A 26,299-nucleotide genomic window follows, 5' to 3' on the forward strand; every position below is an offset into this window, starting at 1 on the left:
AAGACACTACTAGTTATCCTCAAACAGACAGTTCTGTGCACTCCAGACACTGTAACTTCTTACAAGTGATCTTGCCAACTGCTCCTCCCTTTTGATTAAGTCATGATCTTTGAAGTCAACTTTAACATATTTAACCTTAGTTAGATTGCATGCTTTCATATTTTACAGTGATTATTTTCAGGTGCACAAACAGAAACAAAGATGCCACATTTCACTCGTGACTCACCAATAAGCATCTTGGCATTTCACCTGCCCTCAAAGAGGTCCTTTTGCCTCTTTATGCGTACCCAATCATTTTGCGCACAGGGAACTACGCAAGAATACAAGCTGGCACTGTATAACTAACTATCTTTCAGTGAACAATGTGGAAATCATGTATTATTTAACAAGTAGCAAATGACAAGTTATGTACATAACAAAAACACAACTTTCTGCACATGCCAGTACATTTCAAAAATTGAATTTAAATCACTGTAAATGTTAACATATTTTCCCAGTACAATAAGAGGTATCGAAACACGATTTCAGTATCTTCTGTAGTGCTTAAGAGCATCAATCCCTATCCTAATCCAGATTTTAGTCCATGGTCTAAAAAGCTGGCTTCTTTCCAAAAGCCTAGTTTCTTTCATTTCTAGCCCTAATGTCCTGTTTTGTACCACAGGAACTTTGAAGTATTCTTAAGCAATGCAGGATTAAGTCCTTTTACAAAATTGTCTATACAATATGTTTAAAATATTAAAGTACCTGATTATTCCATCCATCCTCACAATGGAAAAATAAGCCAGCAGTGATCTGTACTTGGTCACAGAGTCAGATCAGGTGAACGATCGTCTTCAGTCTCTTATGAAGAATCTCCTTCAGTCTATGCATTCAAAATCATTTTCAGGAATAAAGCATTAACATTTTCAAGGAAATAAAATTTTAATCCCTAAGCTTTTTTGAACGGTACTGCCCCCTTCTTTGACTGCTGGACATAAAAAAGGAAAGTAATGTAAATACAAACAGATGAACTGATTCATAAGGTCCGAATCATATCTACTTGTTAATACAAAACCTAAGGATTCACTGGCTAAAAGCCTGTTGGAAATCCTTGCTGAAGAATTCTTTTAAAATTTCTCTCAAGTTTTTAATCTATTATTGATGTCTTAAGTCAAATATTCTTAAAAGAGAAGGAAATTAAGATAGCAACACTTTCAGCATTTCATTTTGCAAGCTGTTCTTTTTATGCAGTTAAAAAAGGTACTTACCTTTCTTTTCCCAAAATATATGCGAAGTTTAATGTTCTCTTTACTTAAAGGAAAAAATTTCAAAGAATATCAATAACACAATTGATAATAGTTTTAGAAGTATGCTTAAGGACTGTAACTTTCAACTGTTACTTAAATAAAACCCCAATCCATCCCTTACAGTAACAGTATCGCAAGTAACCAGTTTACTTGAGATACTTAAGATAAGTATTACTACATTTCATATTACTTTATGCATAGTATTTTAATTAAAATGTTAGGCAAATATGCATAGAATGAGAGATTCCTAAATCCATAAATGAGAAGGAAACTCCAAAAAAATTGGAGTGCAAGAGATGCATTTTATTGTATGCCCGTTACGATGAGTAACACATTTAGAAATAATAATCCCACATAACAGTGACAATCTTATTTTACAGCGTGTACATCATTTTTTACAGCCACATAAAACACGTATTTTTCTAAGAGATTTCCCAAATTTAACTTTCTGAAGTTTAGAAATATAAAAAAAAATTTATTCTCAAGGAACTGATTCTCATCTGGTGCAAAAACAAAATATGAACATTATCTGAAACACAAAGCCACAATATAGCATGAAGTTACAATTTATCATGTGAACAGCTGTGTGCAAACATGAAGCAACTAAAAAGAGTAAAAAATACACATTATATGCATAACATTTATGAACAGGTTTTTCATTAAATAGCCCTAGACCAGCTTGTTATATTAAGCATCATTTGATTTGCAGCATGCTAACACAAAGCATTGTTTAAAGGGATGCATATTTTAAATGTATACACTGTAAACTGAAGATCCACCTCCAAACTCTAACGGCAGCATATTTTTCTGGTTAAATACTGCATATATACTTTCTTACAGATTGAAAATGCATGTTTATAGTATGGTATAGGTTTTTAAAGAATTGATTAAAAGGTGCAATTTTATATCTATATTGAAAATTTCATATTAGGAGGTAGGACAATAATAGTCATACCTGTTATGAACACTGCCCTAAAGAACTTCTACGTACGTTGAATTTTAATTCAAAAAAAAACCTATTATTTTCTTTGACTTTGTTTTTAATATTCTTTTTAGAGAAGATCTTAAAGTAACATGAAAAAAAATTAGTGTTGAGTCACAACACTATGAGCTGCATCCATTTTTTCCTTTAAAAAAAATAAGTCATATTCAAAGTTAGTTTTGTCGTATGTGCCATACTGAACATTCAACTGTAGTTTCAGATAAAAAAGGGAAATTATATACATATACATCTTTAACCTTAGCACCAGAACACCACCTTTGAGCTCATAAGATAATGCTATATTTTAAACATCATATCCTGCAATAAAATAGGTTAGCAGCTTTGAAAACCATTTAAAAATTGCTCATCAAACCTAAACTAATAAAGGAAACAAAAAAGTTTCCCAATGAAATGTAAAAAAAAAAAAAAAAAAAAAAAAAAAAAGACGACGACGACACCCCCCCAAATTTGACCTGTTCTGGAATATAATAATTTCCAGGCACAATTTAAAAATGTTATGACCAAGCAATAGACTAATATTCTTACTCTTTCAAAACTGCACAAGTAGTTTGACTTGGTTACCTTAGCAAACATTTCGTAAGTAATCCCACCATGTATCTGAACTGTTTTCATATTGGAGACAAATGTTGTTATTGACAAAATGGATAACACAATCATCTTTGTTTTGTCTTCTATAGCTTAACAATGTGTAATACTACTAATCTGAAGACATTCAGCAATCTTTCTGCAATATTTCAGACATTCATCCATCTTTCTGCATTCTATAGTGCTCTTTAGGTTCTGATAAGCAACAATCATAGGGCTATGAGATCCCCTGTCAACCCTAATACTTTTAAGACTTTTAATACAAAGAATGTGAAGTTATGATTTAATATCAAGCTTTGAAACCAGGAGAAACAGTTCATGAGATTTTTTTCCCCAATTAGTATATCACAGTTTCTAAATTGCTTCCATCTTGAGATCATATATTACAGTATGGCCTCTTTGTGGTGCCTCATTATATGCTGATTTTTTTCTGATGGTCTACGGAATCCCTTTTTGCAATACTCACACCTATGTGGATAGTCTTTTGTGTGTATTGATATTACATGTCGTTTAAAGCCTGATGCATCCGTAGTGCTATATTCACAATACTGGCATTGATAAACTTTTCTTCCACTATGGGTCTTCATGTGCTTCTTAAGTTCATTTTGCTGCCTAAATCCTCTTTTACATCTTTTGCATTTAAAAGGCAAGTCCTTGGTGTGAACTGAGAGGATATGCCCACTAAGTACAAAAGGATCTGACGTTTTAAAGTCACAGTGTCTACACTGATGTATCTTTTTACCTTTATGGGTTTCACTATGCTTTTTGAGCTCAGATGGACGATGGAAGCCTTTTTCACATACCTCACATTTGTGGGGAAAATCCTTTGTGTGAACTGAAATAATGTGTCGCTTCAGGTCACTTGAGTTGGTGCTCTTATGGTCACAATGTGGACACTGATGAGTCTTATGCCCTTGAAATAATTCTGTGTGCTGCTGCAGTTCTTTTTCATCTGTAAATGCCTGGGGACAGTGCTCACACTTAAACGGCAAATCAGTCCCATGTTTGCTTTTGATGTGGGTTTTCAGATTGGATTGATCAGCACATCTGAAGACACAGTGCTGACACTGGTATGGCTTTTCCCCAGTATGGGTCCTCATATGCTTTTTCAGCTCTGAAGGATGACGGAATCCTTTCCCACACTCCACACATACATGAGGAAAATTCTTACTGTGAACTGCAAGTAGATGTCTATTGAGTAGTCCCTGCTCTGCAGTTTCATAGTCACAGTATTTGCACTTGTGTAGTTTAGGCTCCTTGTCCCTCAGTATTAGTTTATTAGAACTCAATGGGCTTGCTTCTCTATATCTTCTTGTGTATTCTGTAAACTCATGGGTTTTATCAACTTTATTTATAAGTTTATGGCTTTCCAGATGATTGTGGAAACTTACTTTTTTGTTAGTTGTAAAGTCACAGTCTGTACACTGGTATTTCTTCTTAATCATATGATCTGGATGATTCTTCATATGTCTTTTCAAGAATCCTCTGGATTTAAATTTTTTCCCACATATGTGACAAGGGTAAACTGTTAAGGGCTGTCCATCAGGACCTATTATAACAGCTGTTTTTAAACAAACAAAAACATGTTATGAAGGAAACAAATTTAACGATTAAGAAATTAAATCAGCCAACTGCTGTTCAGATTCACACACTTACACTTGCAGCAGACAGAGAATGGTTCAGTAGTTTAAAAACAATCAATCCACAGCACCGAGAGTTTATATAGTGTTGTTTTAGAAACTGCTCAAATAGATCAGTAATATTATATGCACTGTGAATACATCCACGACAGCTTTTCAGTAGTTTGTGAAATTCAAATGAATTGCACCAACCCTAAGTCTACTAACTTCAGACAGTAAAAATTACTACATTTTCTATGCACAGAACTGGAGAGGGGAAGGACACAGGAAATATGCAAATCATTTAATTTTTTAAATTCTGCACCAGTTTTTTAAAAAAGGAAAAGTAAATAAGTGCCATTCCAGGACAAATACGTGTAAACATACAGTGTTTACCTGTTTGCCATTGCCTGGCCTCTCCTCTCCTCCTTTTCTTGGCTTTTTGTTTTAGCACTCTATTAGTGCTAATGCTATCACAAATCTGCAGGTATTGTGTTGCATTACCGTTTTTGTTTTCTAATCGTGTATCCAAGTTATTTCCTAGAAACAAAAATCAGACACCATAAAAACCTTAAGCAACTTTCTTCTTTGAGATTGGTGACTGGAATTGCACAGTAGCATAATCAACTTTTTTTTTTAAAAAAGATTGCCCATTCCTTTACAGTGAACACATAAAAAGAAGATAGAGTGCCAATATACGGCAGTATCTGTCTTAGATGTTGACAAAAGTCAAGAATAGAATTATTCAAATATCTAATTAATTTTCAGATATACTCCTTGGTTTCTTTTATTCTTCAAGACATTCATTTCTTATTATTTAATTTGTTTTACCTCTCAGTATCTACACTATCTCTGTTCTGACTACAAAACCATATAAAAACAGTGGCAGACCCTCCCAGCTTCCCCACCAGCTCTGAAGGCCTAAAACACATCTAGAATCGTTTTAAATTGAAAACAGTGGAGAAAGACCATAGAGTCCTTCAACATATACAAGTATTTTTTTGGCATTTATGATTAGGAGAACTATGATACATAAACATATATATTTCCAAAGGAAGCAAGTTCCTTTTAATACTGTACAAAACACAATCACATGTTCTCACCTGCCGTTTGACCATCTTCATATCTTCTGGGTAGTCGCCTTTCATCTCCTGCAGAAAATAGTGTATTAGTTATTTATAAATTAAAATTCTTTCTAACGATGAGGGCTTTGAAAGTCTAAGAATGAGAGAACAACCAAAGAAGAAATAACAGCTTAACTCTACCCAAACTGAGATGTGCAGTTCGTATCAGTTCAATACCTTGTCCCAGAAACTAAAAATCAACTTTTTGTGCATAGCTACATCCATTAAACTTGTTTTTGCATGCTTATGATGCTGACTGTCTTTCCTCCTTCTCATAATTAAGGTTGCAAGGGCCAGGAAAAATCCTATTTAGGGTTTGTTTCTTTTTTTTATAAGAAAAAATTAAGAATATCAAAGATTTGAACAACAGAGAGGACACACACGAGTTGAAGAAAAAAGAACATTAATGTTGGAATTCTGCCCTGCTGCTCGTACTTTGGCTTATAGCAAACTAAGCGGCCTAAAACTGTTTTTTAAACTATAGTCTCATAGAAACAGTAAGTACATGCATGACAGAGCACATGCTCTCTGTACAGAGCCCACTGGGCAAATAGATGTTATTTACCATTAAACTCTCTGTCCCAAACTCTCTCCAAAAATGCCAAATCATTCACTGGCTATATGCTTTGTTTCTGCAAACTTTTAAACTCATATGCAACTCCAGATAACAATTCAGAAATTAGAATACCTGAAATCCACATTTAATCTTGCAATACAAATAACTTATGTTTCCAAAGTAGAACTAAGTAGATATCAAGGCTCCTACCTTTGTACTTATCAGCTGTTCAGCACTCTCTACATGAGGAACTAAAAACTTTTAAGAGATAGGCAAGTAGTAATTTAAGAGATTATTCCTCATTTTTTATTGAAAGTGTTGACTGCTATGTGCTATGGTTCTGCAGTTCAAAAACATTTTATCAGCCCAACTACTATGTTCAGAAATACTCCACCAATACAGTTTACCCGCTCAACTTGCTCATCTAATTATAACATAAACCTGTGCTGGCCTCATACCCTCCTGAACATAAATTTAAGATGTCAAAATCCTAGAACACAATAAATACAAAATAAAGAGAATATTCAGAATTTGCAATATATCCTAATAAGATGCACACAGAATATTACTTTTGTTTATAATCTGAAAGGGTAACAGGTTCACAACTTGCTATATGAATCAAAATTATTAGGAACATATTTACATGTCTAATTCTACTATTCTCTTCTTCAACTTATTTCTCCTAGTTAATGTAAAATTCTTAAGAGCTATTCTCATTTTTGTCAAATCTTCAACAACTATATAAAAAACATGCACTCTGTACTTCTGAGCTGGTACTAAGAAAAAGAGATCAAAATTCTCCAACTTTTTCTTTCTTTTTTTTTTCCTTCCTACTCAGCATGTAGCAAGCCATTCATTATATGCAAGACAAACCAACTGCTAAAATAACCTGAGGACTGTTTGGTAGGCTAGAGTTGAGAAAGACAATAGTGTATAAATGGGACTAACATTTTCTTTATATCTAAACTACAAAAAGCTTATGCGTAAAATGTTATGAATGATGTCAAAAAGAATTTTTCACATCACTTTATCAACTTCACTAACTGACACTGGTAAGAGATCAGAAGGAGCTGTTACCAGTTATCCCTGGGGAAAGTTGAGAAATTATGACATTTGCATAAAGATTCTGGAAGTTAGGTTAGGAAGAAAATAATGTAAGTGATTTTCACAAATAAGCAGAAAGATTCCTACCGTAAGCAGCAGCCCAAGCAACAGGCACGAAAGTTTTATTCACGCCAGAGTCTTCAAGCTGTGTGTCTGGAAGTGACGTAGCTTCTTCTTCTCCTACAATAACTTCCATATAAACTTCATCTGCTATTTCAGCACAGCCTGGATTAAAGGAGAAGAATAACCTTTAATTTTACTCTGCGCATCTTAAGTTTTCCTTCATTTAATTTGCTCTCATTCTGATTGATACCCGTTATAAATTACTTTCCTTCCTTTGGCATTTAGAGCCACCCCTTCCCTTAGGGGATCATTGTTTATTCAGACATTCCTTAAAGAGAAAAAACAAATATCAATAAGTATAAACACCAAAATAAATACCAATATAAATTCAAACATGCAAACTTATAAATGTGTAACTGATGACGTTTATTTGCCACTTTGCCAGAAAGCTGTTTAAACAAGGCAATTCACAGTAGGAAAACATAAAAATGAGAAATTTGACTAACCTCATTAACTTCATCCATGGACATGTTAAATTTAATACAAATAATGAAATGATTGCATACAGAATGCATAAAGTGCATATTATCCACATCTCTTTAAAATAGTTATAGCCTGTCTTTACATTTAGGGAAGATCAGTTTGGTTTTCTACTACTTGAGGCTGAAGAATCCTTCAGAAAAATTAAAAAAGTCCTTGAGAATGATGTTTATATTGCTGTACCAAATAGCATGAGAAACGAAAATGTTTCTTATTATGCTTACTAATATCTTCATCTTCCTGAGAAGAGTCCTTAACAGCCATGTAAACCATTTTTTCTCGCTGCATTCTACCAACGCCTCCTTGCTCAATTACTCCAGCTACGGAATGTCCATTGTGAAAGTCACTCTCTGTGACAATTTCTGTCCCGCCTTAAAAAAAAAAAAAAAAAAAAAAAAAAAGTTAAGTACGTAAATGTTAACAAACCCACTGTTAATATAAAGATCAGATTTAATGCAAGTACTTTTTTCTTATTTATAACAATGCTATTCCATAAATCTCTAAGCAAACACTTTGAAGTCCTTCTTTGTCATAAAAACATGCAAGTTTGATACTTCAATGCAGATCAGAGAAAACGAGCTGTGTTCTCTCATTGTCTCCTGACAAATTCAGAATCGAGCAACTACTACCCAAGTGAGATCAATGGCTTTTTAGGCATGCCAGCAGTGAACTCAGATATGACAGGTAATACACAGCTGCCCATGTCCATCAAAAAAAGACTGTAATTCTAATCCTGCCCTAGCAGAGCACAGCCTTTAAATTCTCTCTTGAGATATGAATAGCGAACTCTTACCCCTCTTATCTCCCAAAAGTCACATTTACTCGCTTTTCAGAAACTGATTTTTGGAGAATTTTTCCTACACGTCCTGTGTACGTCCCAAACTCATTATACTGGATCATCTGGATATTGGGGCCACACTTGTCAAACCATTACAGAGCAACTGCTACTCTGACGACTTCAGAACATGCACATCATATGAAAAGACGGACTATGAGGGATGTGAGGTGTTGCACTGAATCCTTGAGGTTAGCACAGTACCAGTTAGAACAAAGAAGAACCGTTCAGACAGTTGCACTCCAAGTGACTCAAAAGCTTTGGCCCACCGACTTACTCTAACAAAGGTAGGTATAAGAAGTGTTTCAAACTGGAACTTCATACTAAGGCTTAAATTATAGAAAGGTGGAAGATAAGCATGTAGATTTGTCTTCCAGCATCTCAGGGACAGAGATTATAGAAGCTGCAGATTAAGGCAGAACAAACTAACGCCTGGCACACACAGAGGCCTTTTTCAACACTACTAGCAGTCCTGCTGGAATCCGCAGCCAGCGGATCAAAGAGGTGAGATATTAAGAACATCCACTGTTAACAGCTACGGAGCAGACAGCTGTTATAACCATGAGGTTTTTGGGTTCTGCCAGAACTCTACCTGCAAATTGAAAATCAGCCTCTGAAACCCCAGCTGCCTACTCTGCTTGTGGAAATGCTGCCTCTAATTCAAGGATATCTGATCTACTTATGTACTAGTTCTTTAACTGCTGTAGTTTTCAGTATGTTAAACTGAGACTGATTACAGTTTATCTTAACATAGCAGGCTGAAAATAGCAATGGTTCAGCAGTTTAATCACAAGCAGGTTACAAATTATTACATTTAAACCAGCCTTCAAGGCAGGACAGATAGGACAATGACTGCATTATAAAGTCTGGTAAATTGAATCCCTTATAATTAAGTCTTTCTCTACTACAGAGGAGCAGAAAAGGTGAAGAGACCAGTATGTTTTTAAGTCAGTTGAGGAAAAAAAAATTTTTTTTTGAACCACTAAAACAAGAGAAAAGTAGTCCATTGGATAGAAAACTCTGTGACTCATAGCATTCTGTCTTGTAAAGTCATAAAAAAGCAGCAGTTGAAAAACACCTGTAGATGTCCAACCACTTCTGTATTTAGGCTTTGGAACCCTGTAGCATAGGCAGGTGAAAATAAATACTTCTAGTCAAAAAGAACCTTAATTTAGGATTAATACACATCATTTATTAACTGCTCCACAAATGTAATATTCCACAAAAAATTCCAGACAGCGGATTATGTTAAACTAAACTAAACTAAACTAAAAAAAAAAAAAAAAAAAGAGAGAGAGAGAGAGAGAGAGAGACACACACCAAGAATACCCCAAAAATACTTCTGGAATAAATAGAATTTAAAAGGTACCTATTTCGACATCATCTTCAGCTTCAGCTTTAAATATATAAACTTTGATAACTTCTGAACCAAACCCATCATCCTTAGCAACATCATCATTTGACACCTCTGTACTGATTTTTAAGGGGGTGCTTCCTATCTGGTCCAATTTTTCTCCAACATCATCCACTGTAAAAATAAGAGAATAATAATGAGGATCAAACACATTTTCTAAAAGTCAAAGTAATAACCAGTAAGATTTTTTCTACTATTACCCTCACGCCCAGTAGAAGACTGCATTCATAAATGGCCCTTATAAATCAGGTCATCTTAAGAAATTTGAAAGAGAAAGAGATACCAGAAGATCAATATTCAATACGTCACAACTGTGGAAACGCAACACAAGTCGTAGAATTAAGGACACACAAGGGAGCTTGCAATAAAGCACTTTGTGGGTATTGGTTATGCCTAAAACTATTAACAGTTAAAAATTAAAAAGCATCAGTAAGTAAAGTTAAACATATATCCAAAAACCAACCCAGAATTGACCGCTACAATTAATACGAATTCCAGGAAGTTTCACTGTTCTAAAATACTGGTGAGTGACACCTAGTAGCTGATCAAGGGTGCTGATTCTAAGTAATCTCCCAGTGAAAGAAGTGTGTGTCAAAAAAATTGACTACACCTTCACACTAAAACAAACTATGGTTTTAACTACTTTATCACTTAAAAACCTACAAATTAACAAAGATCACTGCATACTATATCGTATAGCTCATTAAAAGATGACATGAAAATAAATCCAAATAATGCTATGTGAAACTGAGGTCTCATTCTTTATGCCTGCAACTTAGTTATTCCAATATATTTGACCTGTATATTCAAAATTCTGACTTTATTTATTTTAAAAATTACATTTAAACTGAAAGTAAGTTTGGAAGTGACACTGTTTTGGTAACATATGTGTTCACATAGACATCCATATATATGGAGGCACACCATCAACACAGATGCCACTGAGTCAAGCATCTTTCTGACATATACATTGCTAACACGCTTCTCTCAATGGATAAAATTAGTTCCTGTGCAGATGGCCAGGACAAACCTATGCAATACTGAACACCCACTGAAGTCTTCTAAATAGGAAAGAATTCCTCGAAAGGAAAATAAAATCTGTATTAAATACATTATAGCGAAACAGCAATTTATTATATGTGTAACATTAAAATATGTACACATTAGGTTAAAAAGAAGAATTAAAATTGATATTTTAAGTGCTTTACAATGACAGTAAGATTGTCTAACAATCACTAGTGTCTACTCAATGCACACAACTGAGGGCTCCAATTACTGAGTAAAGGATGGCTTACCTTGGGATGACTGCAGTAGTTCCCAATCCCCCTCTAAGTTTCCTGCCCTCAGTGCAGTGATGACTGCTCTTGAAGAGCTGCTTACTACTTCAGGCTACAGCCTGGTGTACTGAGGTAAACTGGAGTTATTTAAAATTTTTCTTAGTACCTCAGGCAGTACTGTGAGGTGGTTCAGAACCTGCTAGAGAAAGAGCAGATGCCCTCCCTGCACCAGGGAGGGAAATCCACTACAGCAATCCCAAATGATCCACGGACAGGATTTCAGGGAAATACCTATCCAAATTAAACCATTTTTCATCCCCACCCTGATGAAACTTATTTCAAAAGTCTTAGACTGTGTCAGAACAGTATGTATGCCACTAAGAACAGAATTAGATATAAATCAGGCAATTACTAAGAAAGTATTTGATCTAATTAAAGAACCATTAAAATTCAAATACGTTTTGATTAAAATAAAGGGAAAACCTTAAAAACCGATTTACTCTTTTTTGTAAATAACAGACTAATTGCATTGTTAAAAAAATCCCACAACACTACTTGGACTAGTGGAAATAGTTAAAAATTTCTCCAGGGAAATCTTGTGTTTTTAACTGAAAACATTTTAAATCTCTTACTAGTAACATTGATGCCAGCAATATCAATACCTTTACCCGTTATAATCAGACAGGCAGTGCAGGACAATGAAAACACTAGGAGTATGAACACCACAAACAAAAAAGCCACAACAGAGAAATCCACAAATTCCTTTGACAAGTCAGTTTAACAGCATGAGTTATTAGCACATTCGTATATCCAATATGAGAAAGTTACTACAGCTGCTCACAGAAGTTATTTTATGCTGTCAGAATGGGTTTATTAAGAGAGAGGATTATGCACCCTCTAGTAGGAAAGAAAAAAAGAAAAAGCTAAAAGAGACTTATCTTGGAAAAACCATTATCATATATTTTTTCTGTTCAGCTAGTAACACTTATAGAAGTTTTGCATCCAAATTCTTCAAAAGTGATAGATACGCGTTTAATGTTAGTTCCATTGCATGTTATGAGTCTTTGGAGGACTGAAGCTTAATTAACGGTACAAGATAGGAATTATTAGATATATATCTGTATGACTAAAGTCGCTGTCAAAATGCAGAAAGAAAAGTTAAAATCTGGGGAGGGGGGGAGAAGAAATCACTATTTCTCTGCAATTACTGTAATCTTAAAATTGGCTGGTGACAGTATACCTTTTTAAGATACATTTATTTTCTAATCTGCAAATCAAGCAACAGCAACTTTTTTTAAACTCGTAATACATAACACAGTATCAGAAATTTAGTATTTCAGTATTAGAAGGTTATTTAACAACAGAAAGTTCCTACTGAGCAGTGCAGTAAACAGTTGTTTGTGATAGAAGTTTTCTTTAGGGAAAGAATTTCAAACTTTTCCTATTGTTCATTTAACTGACATTGGATGAAAGTGACTGAATACTGCTATTTATCTGATGAAATAATGTAAGCGTAAACGTGCAATTTTAGATAAGCTGCCTTACCAGGACATCAACTGCAATACAACAAAGATTACATAAAGAAAAAAAGAAAATTTTCTGTTTTAAAAATTTTATATGAATACTTTAAATCAAATATGAAGTAAAATAAACTAATACAATATAGTGTATAAGCTTGTATTTTACCTTTCAAGGCACCAGAATTTTTAATATCCCTTATAAAATAGGGAACTCTGTCTTAGAGGAGCGAACTCCCACACCACTAAGTATTCTCTATGTTTTCAAAGATCTTCAGTCTCTACAATTTATGCTAAAGTTATGGGAATGTATCACGAAGCCTCTATACATATGGCCTCTGAAATAATGTTTCTAAAAGTGCAATATAACAAAATCTGAAAAATACAAGATGTATTGATAAAATGATATTGATATAGACTGCTGGTTTTAAGATGTTGCCTTCTGTTTCAACTATATCAACAGCAAAAGAAATTGAACTGGCAATTGCTATTGTTTAAACTACCATTTTACACAAAGTAAATTTGATAGTTTCAATTCATTTTTTGAACACATTCACATAAGGGAAAAAATAATCAACACAGTTGGGCAAGAAATCTTTGTTCAATTCCAAAGTATTAGGGCTTTTTAAAATAGATAATGGAAATATTCTATTGTCTAAGTAATACGACCCCAATTACATACTGCTAACTCATTAATGCTAAACCATCTGATGTTTTTTCCAACTGATAGCTGTCAGGAACAGGAATGCTTAGTTTATGTCAATGAAAGCCTATGAAAGTGTCTTCCGTATCTGACTCATCCACCAGAAGCACTGCATAGTATTATCTCCACACTTTAAAAAGTAACTGAAAAAACACAACAGAGAACCTTTATAAATATATGCTGAATTCTCCTAAGCAACATGATTTAAAGGAAAACTCAGCACACTTGCAGTGTTAAACTTACCTTTCTTAGCTGTTTTCAGGTGTGTGATGTCCAGATTCACCGTGGATTGCCAGCTCCCAATTCATGTGATGCCTCAGCATGCACTATGCTGGTGATATCACACCCACCATAGGAGCCCACAGGGATAACATGAGGGCAAGATAAGTCCCAAGGTTCTACAATATTTTTCTAATGTCTGATATACTTATTTTACATCCCATAGGTTACAATATAGGAATATTAATATTAAAATATCTAGCAAATTATGTAACACTGTATTGTAAGATACTAAAAAGGAGGTGGTGGTGGAACAGTACCTTACCCCTAAAAGCCAGCTCCAGTGTTGTTCTTTGGTGGGTATGAGGTCACCAGCATAGTGCATGCAGGGCCAACACACGGATCGGGAGCTGGCAATCCGCTGTGGGTCTGAATATCGCAAACCTGAAAAACAAAAAAGGGTATGTTTTAAGCTACAAATGTGCTAACTCTTCCTGGACAAAATGGGATGTACTGTATATAATTTTCACATCTCAGTCTGAGATGTGCATGAGTATATCTTATGCATTAACTTTGAACTAACTTCCTTTTTAGCAAGTCCCTTTTAAATGAGAGATTTAGAAGGGGGTTATGCATATCCTGTAGCATGTTTTGTGGATGTATCACGAAATGATTTTTCAGTATCATGCTCATAAGGCTGATTTTAACAAGCTGAATTCATCTGCACTGAGATAGCTGAGTGGTGACAATCTTCCAGTGAAAATTCACAGTTACAAAATTATACGCATCTTGTTTTCAGAACTACTATCAAACTAAACATTATTTTCCAAATGTATTTATATAAAAATATAATTACTAATAGCATATAAAATACCTACACAGGAATGTATTCATAAAATGGTAAAAAAAAACCTTTCAGTATATTTAAACCATAATTCCCAACAAAATAAGACAATTGTAAGTTGAAATTCCAAACTCATTTCAGCTTTATACCCTAAAATATAACATTTTAGAACTTCACAGATTGTGTTCCACAGAACAGTTGGTGGTATTCCATGAAGAGATACCTGGTCACTTCATGTAAATCCCCCTCTTTTAGCTGTTAAATTTCATTAAAGACAGCTAAGCAGTATTTGAGACTTTTAGAATGATCACTTTGTGATTCATGTTATAAAAAAGTTAACAACTCTACATATACACACCACAAGAAATTAAAACCATAAAATACCTTTCTATAATACTTACTGAACATTTGACAATTAAAAAAAAATAAAGTGTTTTAAACTCTTTGCTAAACAGATGCGTTTATCTATCCTATGTAACAGATTACCTTCAGAAATATAATAAATTCAAGGCTAACCTGGAAAACGTTAAAAAAAAAAAAACTGCAAGAAACTGATCCATTCTGGGGGAAAAAAAAACAAAAAACAATAGAACAGAGACTTCGCAGGGTTAAGGTGGCATACCCAGCCCAATACAGCCTCAAAGCTTAATAGAGGCAAGAGACTCTCTTAACACACCTAAAATGATGAGAACAGAACTTCAGACTAATAACATAGCTTCCAACTGTGATTTCTGAGACTTATCAGAGTTATACATGCATGTAATGCCTAAAATTGTCTCAAACTGGTTTGCAAACATTGCCAAGACCTTCAGTAGGCTTGAGAACACCTCACAATACTCTGTATCTCAAATAATCAGATAGAGCTGAGGTCATTAAGTAACTGTTACTGGAAGTTTAAGATACTCTGGTCTAAGTTCAGTGACTATTATTACCAAATCATACTTATCTATCTTAGAAGGAAGTCCAAGGATGACTTTACTTACAATTACAAAGGTGCAGTTGGTAATACCGCAGTTACAGAATACAACTCATCGTAAGTACTCTGTCAGAAAGGAGGAATTTTTTCAATGAAACAAAATTGGAAAAAAAATGGTGTTCCTTTATTTATAAATAAACAGGAATTTTGCTCTTGTAGTTTAATTTGCATTCAGACTGAATGTTTTTGTTTGGTTCTTGCTCCAAAAAACCCTTTTTAACTTGCATTAGCGATATATGGCATTACAATAGGGATAATATGATAAAAAAATCATAGCTGTCTACCTTCTACTGAAAAAAAGAAAAACTAAAAAAAGATTTTGCAGAAGAGCAAAATACCTACTATAAAATAAAGAAATCATTATAATTACTATTTAGTAATGTCCTCCATCTGGAAATTTTTAATAAATGCAGTTTGCTGTGAAGAGATTGACACTTAGACACACCTAGCATTGCCTATTTTTAACATATTCCTTCTAACTAAATGAAAGCTGTGTTGACCTATTCATATTTCAGTAACTAAGGCAGAAAAGTCAAAAGTCTGTAATCAATTATCATATATTTTAACAAATTTGCATAACAGTAAAAACTGATATAATAAATATAATTTAAACACTGAAGAGACACAATATACCTAGGATAGCATTTCATTAACTCTTTTAGTTGCTCTCACTCAACAAATAGTGTAAGAGCATACAGCTTCCTTGAGGAGCGGTACAGGTCTGAATGCTGTGCAGAAATGAAATGGACAACCACTTTCAATTTTTAGAGAGCTAATCAGTTAATGCACACAACCCCTTACTGTCAAGTAGAGTCTAGAACAGAGCAACATACAATGCAAGGGCTACTATAATTTTTAAAACAGCTAAACAAATAGTATTTTGTTGAAAATAAGAAATTCAAATTTGAATAAGTTAGTTATCTTAAAAACCTATTTCTTTGTTAGATTCTATTGATGAAACCCAACACATTTTTACAGACACCTACATAATTTAGTAACATCCTGGAGTATTTTAAGAATATACCACACTCAAAATATATAGAATGCTTAACTTTCAAATTTGCTTTTAATGTATCAATTTCCAGGAATATCTAGTTTCAGAAACACATGCACACACACACATCCCCATTCACTTGACAGCATGAATGTCATTCTTTTTCTTGTTGTATTGCTGACAACTGATTTTTCATTAAGAAAACTCAAACCCAGACAACAATTAACTGATCAGCAGACTACTATTTGAGAGTTCTGTTACAGAGTGTAGCAAGTGTCCAGTTTTAGTAATTTCTCTCCCCACTAGACTTCTGATAATCTCCTGCTCATATCTACCTTTATTTCACTTACAGGATATCATTAAGTAGTCTTCAGATGTACTCTTGCCATCATCATCATCTTCTGTTTTTATAGTCACTGTGGAGCCAGGAACAGTACCAGCTGCTTGAATCACTGCTTCTGAATCTGAGTTGGTTACAAGAACTTCCTCCGAAACCATTGTAGGTGAGTTGGCTCCTGACACAGAGTCTTGCACCACATGCTCCAAATGTCCATCAGGACCAGTAACAAGGTCAGCCACAAAAACCTGATCAGGAACTCTAACAGTTTCTGTTATTAGATCAGAAGTCAAAACATGATCACTGGTATCTAAAGCTTCTTCAATAGCAACATCAGCTTCCAGAACAGAATCAGGAACAATTACACCTTCTGTTACAACATCAGTTTCAGTGATGATGTCAGGTCCTTGGACAACTTCAGCTGCTAAGCCGTGATCAAGAGTTATCCCATCATCGGTAACAACATCAGAAACTAGGACAGCTTCAGGGACTGATACAACAATATGGTCTCCATCAATATGAGCAGTGCCAGCCATTCCAGCCACTGTGAAACAATTACGAATGAGGAGAAAAATGTTAAAATTATTGTATTACTAGAACTTATCTAAGGAATGTAATAATGCTATACACAAAATAAACACAGATCAACAATTGCTTTTCAACAATCTACATTTTTACGTTTTTCTTTCATCAGATAAAGACAATACAAAACAATCTATATTCTTTAAATTAAGTAAAACAAAAGATGTCTTATCTTTCAAACAGAATTTGCCTCAAGTTCAGGGGTTTACAGTGCTGATATTTTAAAAACCAAAGATCAGTTTGCAATTCCATCCTTTATTTTATTTTTTTTAATTCTAATTAGAAATTTTTGGTTATGGTAGCAATTTGAACATTGATAAAATTCTTGCATGATACTGTAAGTTTGGTAAGTAGGCATTAATTGCTGTTATGATGAAAAGGACTCTCTCATGCTTTATATTTTAAGGAGTTTTGATAAAAATTGAGTGCTTAGTTGTATGCCAGATTTATAATATAACTTCCAAATATTTGACATGATTTAAGGAATGGCTGGAAGTAGAAACCTCTGTTTTTCATGAAAAAACTTGATGGATTAGTCAAATTTGCAAACTATTTTTCTATATGTAAAAAGGATGCACAATGATTTATTTTACCACACAAATCAGTTTTAATCTTAATGAATAAAACATGCAAGAACATATTTCTTCCTGAAATAAAAAACAGAAGAGTTAAAATTATTCAGCATTGTAATCCAAGTGCAATTATTTCGGTACACTCCAAAAGATATTAATTCACATTAGCACAAAGACATGGTCCTTCCCAATACTTAAGGCCTTCTCCTGCCACAATGCAGAAATGTAGACCCACAGAGTACAGAATTCTTGCTGTACTTTCTCTAAACCTTCAAAATTGCTCAAGTTATGTGGCATTGCCATCTAAAGAAACAGTACCAACCTCAAAAAATCAACAAGTTCTCTTACATCAGTACAGCACCTGGACTCATGTTCTTGAGAGAACATATAGAACATACAGTTAAATTTGTAAGTTGTTATCTACATAACAAGTTATTTGTTGTCATACAAAGTCATTATTTCCCACCTCATTTACTGAAATACCCTGAAAAGGAACTGGAGACAGTAATTCATCATACTTTTGCACAGAAAAGCATGGACGTAAATGCTTATACTGTTATGCTGTAAACGTAACAGATAGCCAGCATATTTCAAAATAGAAACAGACCAAAAAATCCACAGAACTCTATGTAACATTTTCTGGTTGATCTAGAGCACTCTGGGCCACAGAGTTACCTTTTCTCTCTCTCTCTCTTTTTTTTTTTAAAGAATTACTTATGTTTTCAAAATAGGTGAATATTTCAGGATTGGCAACCAAAATATACAAAGACATATGATACATCAGCTTAAATCCTGTATTTAATTTTCTTCAAAATGCCATGAAAATAGCATTGTTTAAACACATATAGCAAAAAAAAAAAAAAAAAAAAAAAAAAAAAAAAAAAAAGTATAATAGTTAAAATGTTTACCAAAATCCTGCATAATCATAGTGTGAGGCATTTTGGATTCTTGTGTTTGCAATCCAAGACTTCCACCACCTGGATCCATATTCAGTTAAGTTCCTTCACAAATAACTGCAAAAGCAAAATCAGAATTTATGTTAAACACAGAATTATTGTGTTGATTAGCTTCACAGGATTCATGTGTCACACTGACAAATACAGAAAAACATTTCTCCCAAAGTTCAAGAGAAAAGCATGCAGTACTTCATACAATTCATTTTGCATTATTGTTTTATGTTTTTGTAAGCATATTTTTGACCTAAAATCCTGCAAATATTTCCAGGCATAAGTAGTTCCAAATCAATCAAAAGAATTCCTCACATGAGTAAAATCAGAAATTTCAGTAATCTTTGGAAAGGAGTTACATTGTTTTTTTAAGTAAATCTTTGAGTATTGCCTTGTCTAGGACAGTTTGGTTTATAACCTGTAGAATCTTACCAGCAAGTGCTTTGGAGTATCTTCAGCATGCAAAAGGACACACTACCATGTTACTTTACTTCAAGGAGCATAAGCACCCAAAAAGCCTAAACATTTGTTTTCTCCACTGCGAACTGAACATTAAAATACTGTGCAAAGTTTTATGAGATTCTCTCCATAGGATAACAGCTCACAAATTGAAAGCAAAAATCTCAAAAGCAATACTGGCAAGAGCATCTTGCCACAGTAACAAAACAACATAACACATATTAGTAAACAACTAAATCTAGTTACACAGAGCTTATTACACAAAACCAGAGAACATTGTCAAGAAACAAATTAACTTTGTCTTAGACAAAACGTAGCTAACTGCATGTAGAACCAAGAAATGTAAGTCACCTGAACAGCACCCACATGCTATCACTACCAATATGCCTTATCATAACAACATTGCACATGCATGGAAAAGTTATCTTTGCTCTATCCCTATCCTCTAAATACGCTTTTTCAACTAATTATCAAGATCAGTAATTCTGTGTATGCACAGCTAGAGTGCATTGAAGAAAGCAGAGAACTGCACTGAGAGTAGCAACTTTTCAGATTCTTTCATGATTTTGTAAACACTTAATAGCTATTCTAAAAACAGAATTTCAATGGGTTAATGTCATTAATTTTTTTGTTTAATTGTAGGTAAGATTTGAGAAAGTTGCACAGGGACAAAAGTGTTGAAGCTGATTTTCTCTTTCAGCAGCTGTGTATGACCTCTTCTGCATCATTAAAAAAACGTCTGACAAAGAGCTGAGCAAAAAATGTAACTGGCACTCATTTAGATTTGCACACACATTGTATAGCCACCAATTATGATAGTCAACAATAAGCAGAAGGCCAACTTATTTCAAGGTCTCTACTGCCATTATACTTACTGAAGAAGTGAAAATGTTTAGCAGACTTGTGTGTTGATACTGTTACTGACCTCTGTTTACCATTCCAGTGTTAGGACTATATGATCCATGTTGCTTGACATTTTATTTCAAAATTGTCAGGTTATTCTAGAAATCTTTTCTTCTGACACTGTCCCTTCTCTGCTGCCTCATTTCTGCTGCCAGAAAAAGCAGCCAGTTCTATGAAGCTATCTGCAGTATTCCTCTTCTAGACAACTGGAAGTTTGAGGCTTTTGATACAATAAACCCACCAATTCTTTATAAACTTCTTGCTGTTATCTTTAACAGTTACAGCTTGGGTTTTTTTTGTTTGTTTGTTTGTTTGTTTGTTTGTTTCTGCTTACACTCTTCTAATTCCCATTAAAGCTTAGGAGTCTGTTTCCTGATTTCTCTAGTGTCAGACTTCTGTGTTTTTCTGTCTTTTTTACTTCAATCAGCTCTTCAAACCTTGCCATGTAACCACACTAGTTTTTTTCAACGACGTGCATGTCTTCTGAGATTCTAGCACTCTTTTTAAGTAAAATTCAAGTTACTTCTAAGGATTTTAGCATAGTAAGAGTTAATGTTGAGATTTTTCTCACTAAACTCAACTTTACTGAGATCTCAGTTTCTGGTATTGTATCTGTCTTGAAGATGCCAAATCTCTCGTACAAAGCACAGAACCTGCTTTCTTTTACCTTTGGTAAAAAGCTCCATTGATAGCTGGCAGGTACCCAAACTTGCTTTCAGAGAAAGTGAACGCATGTAACATTTCTTTGCTAGAGATCTTCCAAAAAATACAAGGGATAAAGGTAAATTAGCATTTCTCCATATTATTTACATTACTAAGCATTAAAGTGTGAAGATTCTAAATATAAGGCACTTAGCTGCAACTCCAACAGGCAGTTTTATGCAGAGTTCTTAGCCCAGATGAAGTGATTCAGCAGAAACAGCTATGGAGTTATATAGAGAGCAAGGCTTTCACAGATGAACAAATCTCTAGCCTAAGAGGGCTTTACTGCACAAGACAAAATCTTCTACTGGCTGACAGGAGGAAGACCTCATGTCAAATAATCCAAAATGACTATTAGTATCACACAGAGAATGAAGAATTTTAGGAGCTGTAGTAAGCGAAGGCGGAATAAGAGCTCAAATCAGAACTACCTGGCACTGGATGGTGCAGAGGTGACTGAATTAAGTATGAATGCTTTTAAGAGCAGTCTCAAAAATATGATTCTTGTAGTGTTGTAGTATCAACCTTGACTTTGCTCTTCTGGATCTCACAGGAAGTTCACCATCTCCTATCACAAGATTTTGATTGTTTTAAGTCTACTCATCTAAATCTAAATGTAACAGAAATATCGAGCACTTCATGAGGCTACACATTTGACAATCCTACTGCAGTGAAACACACTGCAACAGTTAAGAGCTAACATAGTTAAGCTCAAAGAGAAACAGACCAATCTGTAAAAATAAATAGCTGTAGTGCCTAAAATCTCTCTATGAGATGGCCTCTAAGCCAGAGTAAAAGGCCGCAGAAAGAGCCAGGGACCTATGCCAATGCACTAAGCAAGAAGTAAATTAAACTTGCAGTAAACATAACATTAATTTCTCGTAGAACACTTGGGAAGCTCTATCAATAATGGGCACTAGATTCCATGGTGAAAGACCCTAACAAACCAAGCATCATAATGCCGGTTTACTGTGTTTAAATTAACACTTCGGCTCACCAGAACCAACTGCACTGGATCCTTGGTCCTGAGTTAAATTGCCACAGAGAGGTATGGGAGATGCTGACACTAAACCAATGGGAAGAACCAGGCTGCACTGGGCTGACCCACAGAATCTGGTATTTTGTATACCGGATTGGGCAGCAGGCTCAAGTCTGCCTGTTAAAACTGAAACTCCAGATGTCATTTTAACCAGGCAGAAAGCCACTAGGATGGCAGGATGCCCCAAATCAATGTTGGTGCTTATGGGTTTGCCTCGTTTTTATGACTATGTTAGATGCAGGTGATACAGAATTCCTAGTGGGTACAGGCCAAGATATATGTGCCATATGGGAACAACTTTGTCTTTGCTATTTTTTTAAATGAAGAAACATAAAACAAAGTAACAAATAATCTTAAAAATACAAAAGATGGAAAACACAATCCATGCTTACTGCATCTTCATTATCAAGGAAGGAACTGAGCAGCGATTATTCCTTCTTTTATACTCTTGAAATCCTCAAGTGAAGGAAGCAGCAAGCAGTCCGTAATGATGCCAATTTCAAAAAAAAGGTCACCGTTCCACCCCAAGGAGGTTCCAACTTAACTGAGAATACAAAAGAATCAAAGAACTTATATCATCTAGTGTCACTATTATCCTTTCAACAATTTCTCCAGCTATTATTAGTTCAAACCTACTTCTCTCAAGAAGTCTTTAAATCTAGAACACTAGCTTTTAGAGAAAAAAAAAACAGTATGCAACTGTACCTTCTGCAAATGTACAATGAATCTTAAATTTCCACTAAAAACAGAGATGGATGATGACACACTGGCTATAAACACACTGAAGCTGTATCTCAGTCAATGCAACTGGTATTAAGCCATTACTTGAGTATACTATTATAAACTCTCAATTCAGAAAAAGGACGGATTTGCTACAACTATTAAATTACAGATTTTTTTAATATCTACTTCGGGGTCTTAGAGGCATGGAGACAGCAGGATATTCCCTAGTAGCTAATATAGGAGCAATTAACAACAGCTAAGACCCACAACTCCATCATAATTAGGTATTTCTGCTCATAAATTTCAGTAGAGTGGATGATTTTATTTCATGCACTACGTATGTATGCAAATCTTATTACAAAGCAGCAGAAAAGGCGCTAAGTGATTAACTGTGGTTTGTTACAGTTTCCTTCTGCCGTATACCACAATACATATCCATGCAATTTTTGAAGAGGTGGACCACAATATACATTCATGCAATTTTGGAAGAGGTGGTCAAATTAAACTTGAAAAAACAATATACTGAAAAAATAAATCAAACAAACAAACAATTGTTCAATCAAACAATTAAGACTTCAAGTTTTCCTCTCAATTCCCTTTCTCTTCTACCCCACATATTTGAAAAAATGCTGTGAAAATGCTTCACTGGCATCACACAATAAAGTGATTTAATTTTAAAATACATTAATATTTTCTCTTTTTAATTGTAGCATACTATCTTGTAACAGAAAGTACATTACCCACAGATCCCAAAATGCAAGTTCTATGAAACCTAAGACACCTACTGCAGCATCTCTTAAGTTTTTAGAAGATGTATGCTTTTTATTTGATATTACTTTGCTTTTTTTTGAAAAAAACACCGTAATCTTTTTAACCAGCTTCAGAAGAAGATTGATTTCAACCTACACAGAAGTGCAGAAATATTTCAGTTCTTTATGCCAAAGCTCTTCCTTAGAAAGAGCTCAGTTGAGATCAAGCCAGAAAGTGTACAATACAAAAGGGATTTACGGCCTCTCTGTCTACAGGCAGGAGTACATTTTTTTTTTTAATCAAAGATTATGCTTGGCAGTTCAGAACTACTTATATATAATTTATTAATAACTGCACACTCAACTGAAGAACTGTTAAGGGCCCAGCCTCTTATGAATATACACATACACTCATTGATTTATTGGTAACTTACTCTTCCTATAATAATAATAACCTAAAATTAGCCATTATATTTTAATTTTCTTTAATAAAGCTTTCACAAAACACACTAAATCAAGAGATCTTCAGCAAAGTGTTTTAAGGAAAAAGGAGGGAAAATAAAAAGAATCCCTCTAAAATTCAACATCTTCTAGGGAATGAAAGGCATTCTTCCTTGTACCCAGAGGTACAATGAGGCTCCCAATCCACAGACTGCCTAAAGTACAACAAAATATTTCCACAAAAAGCCATTGAGTCAAACATTATAATCTAAAAGTACAACTTAATAAAGCTACATACATCAACAGTATTTAATATACTTTATTATATCCATAAAAGGTGTGGCCCTGAAAATACTAAATCTCTTCACAATTTTACACACGTCTTCAAAACCACGTTTGCATGGTCAGCTTTGAAGTATTCCTTTGAAATATGAAATTTCTTCTGAAATACTGAAGTCTTGTTTACATATAATAATGTAAAATACAACATCAGTTTCTCTGGAGTTGCAAGCGTTTCTTAAACTGCATCTGACATTTAAATGAAAGGGACCAAGCCCAGATACATCAGTAATCATTCTTATACAATGTAACAAATAAATACATCTCCATTTGAGAAATTCAAAATAGATGTTTTCAAGTTCAGTTATCTGTTAATACTCAAGTTCAAAAAGCATACAAGTTACCCTCCCTTAAACACATTTCAAAAAATTTTATTTTTAATGCAGTAACTAACAGAAATGCAATATAAAACATCCTGCTTAGGGAGAAACCTCACATGGAAGAAGCCAATTTATGAAATCATGTGCAGGTTAATACATGAAAAAGGTATTAAAAGGTATTAAAAATTAACATATCCATTTAGACAGTCCCACATTACATTCACCTCTAAGATGTCTGTGAAAACTTAAAGTGCGAGCTTATTTAAAATGAGAGAAAAAAAATGCCATTTTCTCTATCGCCGGAAATGGCCTTAAAGCTGTTACCAGAGCGGATGAAAATAAGCACACACACCGAATCTACAAGAGTAACACAGCTCACCGCGCAGCAGCAGGCGCAGGCAGAGCCGGGTGGGCGCTGCGCAACGGCCCCGAGGCAGGGCGGCACGTGCGTGACGGCGCGGGACCGCCCGCGCCCTCCGCGCCTCAACGGCCGTAACGGCCGGGCCGGCGCGCGCGGCGGCGCGCGCGGCGCAGCACGCGCCGCCGCCAGCAGGCGGGAGCGCGCGGGCGGCGCTGCCAGGGCGGGCGGCGCCCGCAGTTGCGGCGGGACGGGGGAGGCCGGCGCGGAGGAGCGCCCTGCTCGCACCCGCCGACCCGAACAATAGCGGGGGCACCGCTGGCCCGCAGGCTGCCGTCCCCGAGCCGGTGCGGAGCGCGCAGGAGACCAGCGCTGCCGCTGCGCCACGGGGGCGGAGGAGACAAACAGGGAGGAGTGGGAGCGCGCGACATGGAGACAAAGGAGGCCGTGATGGGCGCGGGGCGGCGGCGCGGCCGGGGGGCTCTGCCCGTCCGCACGCCCGGCGGGCGCGCAGGGGAAGGGGCCGCCGCTCCTCGCCGCCTCTGCTCGAGGCAGCAGCCCCCGTTCCTCCGCCTGGCTCCCCTCCCCAGGCCCGCTCCTCCCCTGCGGGCGCGGGCGGCCCCGGCGCAGGAGCTGGCCGTCCCATCCCGGCCGCGGGACGGGTAGGCGGGGATAACCCCTGTCCCGGCGGCGCGACGGCCCACGGAGCCGCAGCTTCCCCGCCCCGGCGGCCGACATTTTGTTTTCCGCCATTTTCTGGCCGCCCGAAAAGGCCCCTCTCCCGCAGGGCCCGCCGGCGACGCCCGCCTGGCTCGCCCGGCGCAGGGGCGGTCAGCGGCGGGCCGGACTCACCGGCCGGCTGCGGGGCGGCGGCGGCCGGGACCGCCGGCGGCAGCAGCGCGCCCGCAGGCCTCGGGCGCGGCCTGCGGCGAGGCCTAGCCGCCTCCATTGTCCCCCCGCCCCACCGGGCCAGGCCCCCCATCGCCCCCGCTCACCTGTGCGGGTCCCCGCGGCGAGCGGGCCGCGCCGCGGGCTGGGGCGCGGGGGGCGGTCGGGCCGCAGCACTCCGCCGCCGCCGCTGCCGCCGCCGGGGCCTTGCATTCGGGTCCGCCGGGTCCGGGGCCTGCACCAATCACAGGCTGGGCTAGGCAACGGGGCGCGAGCGCGCG

At 36.3% G+C, this 26,299-nt stretch overlaps 1 protein-coding gene across 5 annotated transcripts; it reads right to left on the reverse strand.

Annotated features, from left to right (window-relative positions):
* Nucleotides 1-1,568: 1,568 nt before the first annotated feature.
* On the reverse strand, nt 1,569-26,299 carry ZNF711 (zinc finger protein 711). Of its 5 annotated transcripts, none has more exons than XM_062585101.1 (10): nt 22,593-22,683; nt 21,127-21,215; nt 19,059-19,163; nt 17,010-17,540; nt 10,085-10,243; nt 8,105-8,251; nt 7,365-7,502; nt 5,597-5,644; nt 4,998-5,033; nt 1,569-4,435 (listed from the first exon to the last, which is right to left on the reverse strand). In XM_062585101.1, exons 3-10 carry the CDS (start codon nt 19,135-19,137, stop codon nt 3,258-3,260), a joined length of 2,316 nt encoding a protein of 771 aa, XP_062441085.1. In that variant the 5' UTR covers nt 19,138-19,163; nt 21,127-21,215; nt 22,593-22,683; the 3' UTR covers nt 1,569-3,257. The 5 variants fall into 5 exon arrangements, with proteins under 5 accessions (XP_062441085.1, XP_062441080.1, XP_062441081.1 ...); XM_062585096.1 differs by having other exon boundaries at nt 4,890-5,033; XM_062585097.1 differs by lacking the exon at nt 22,593-22,683 and adding an exon at nt 21,593-21,680 and having other exon boundaries at nt 4,890-5,033.

The sequence above is a fragment of the Rhea pennata genome, chromosome 11 (assembly GCF_028389875.1).
Source record: "Rhea pennata isolate bPtePen1 chromosome 11, bPtePen1.pri, whole genome shotgun sequence".
In the NCBI taxonomy this organism is placed as follows: Eukaryota; Metazoa; Chordata; class Aves; order Rheiformes; family Rheidae; genus Rhea; species Rhea pennata.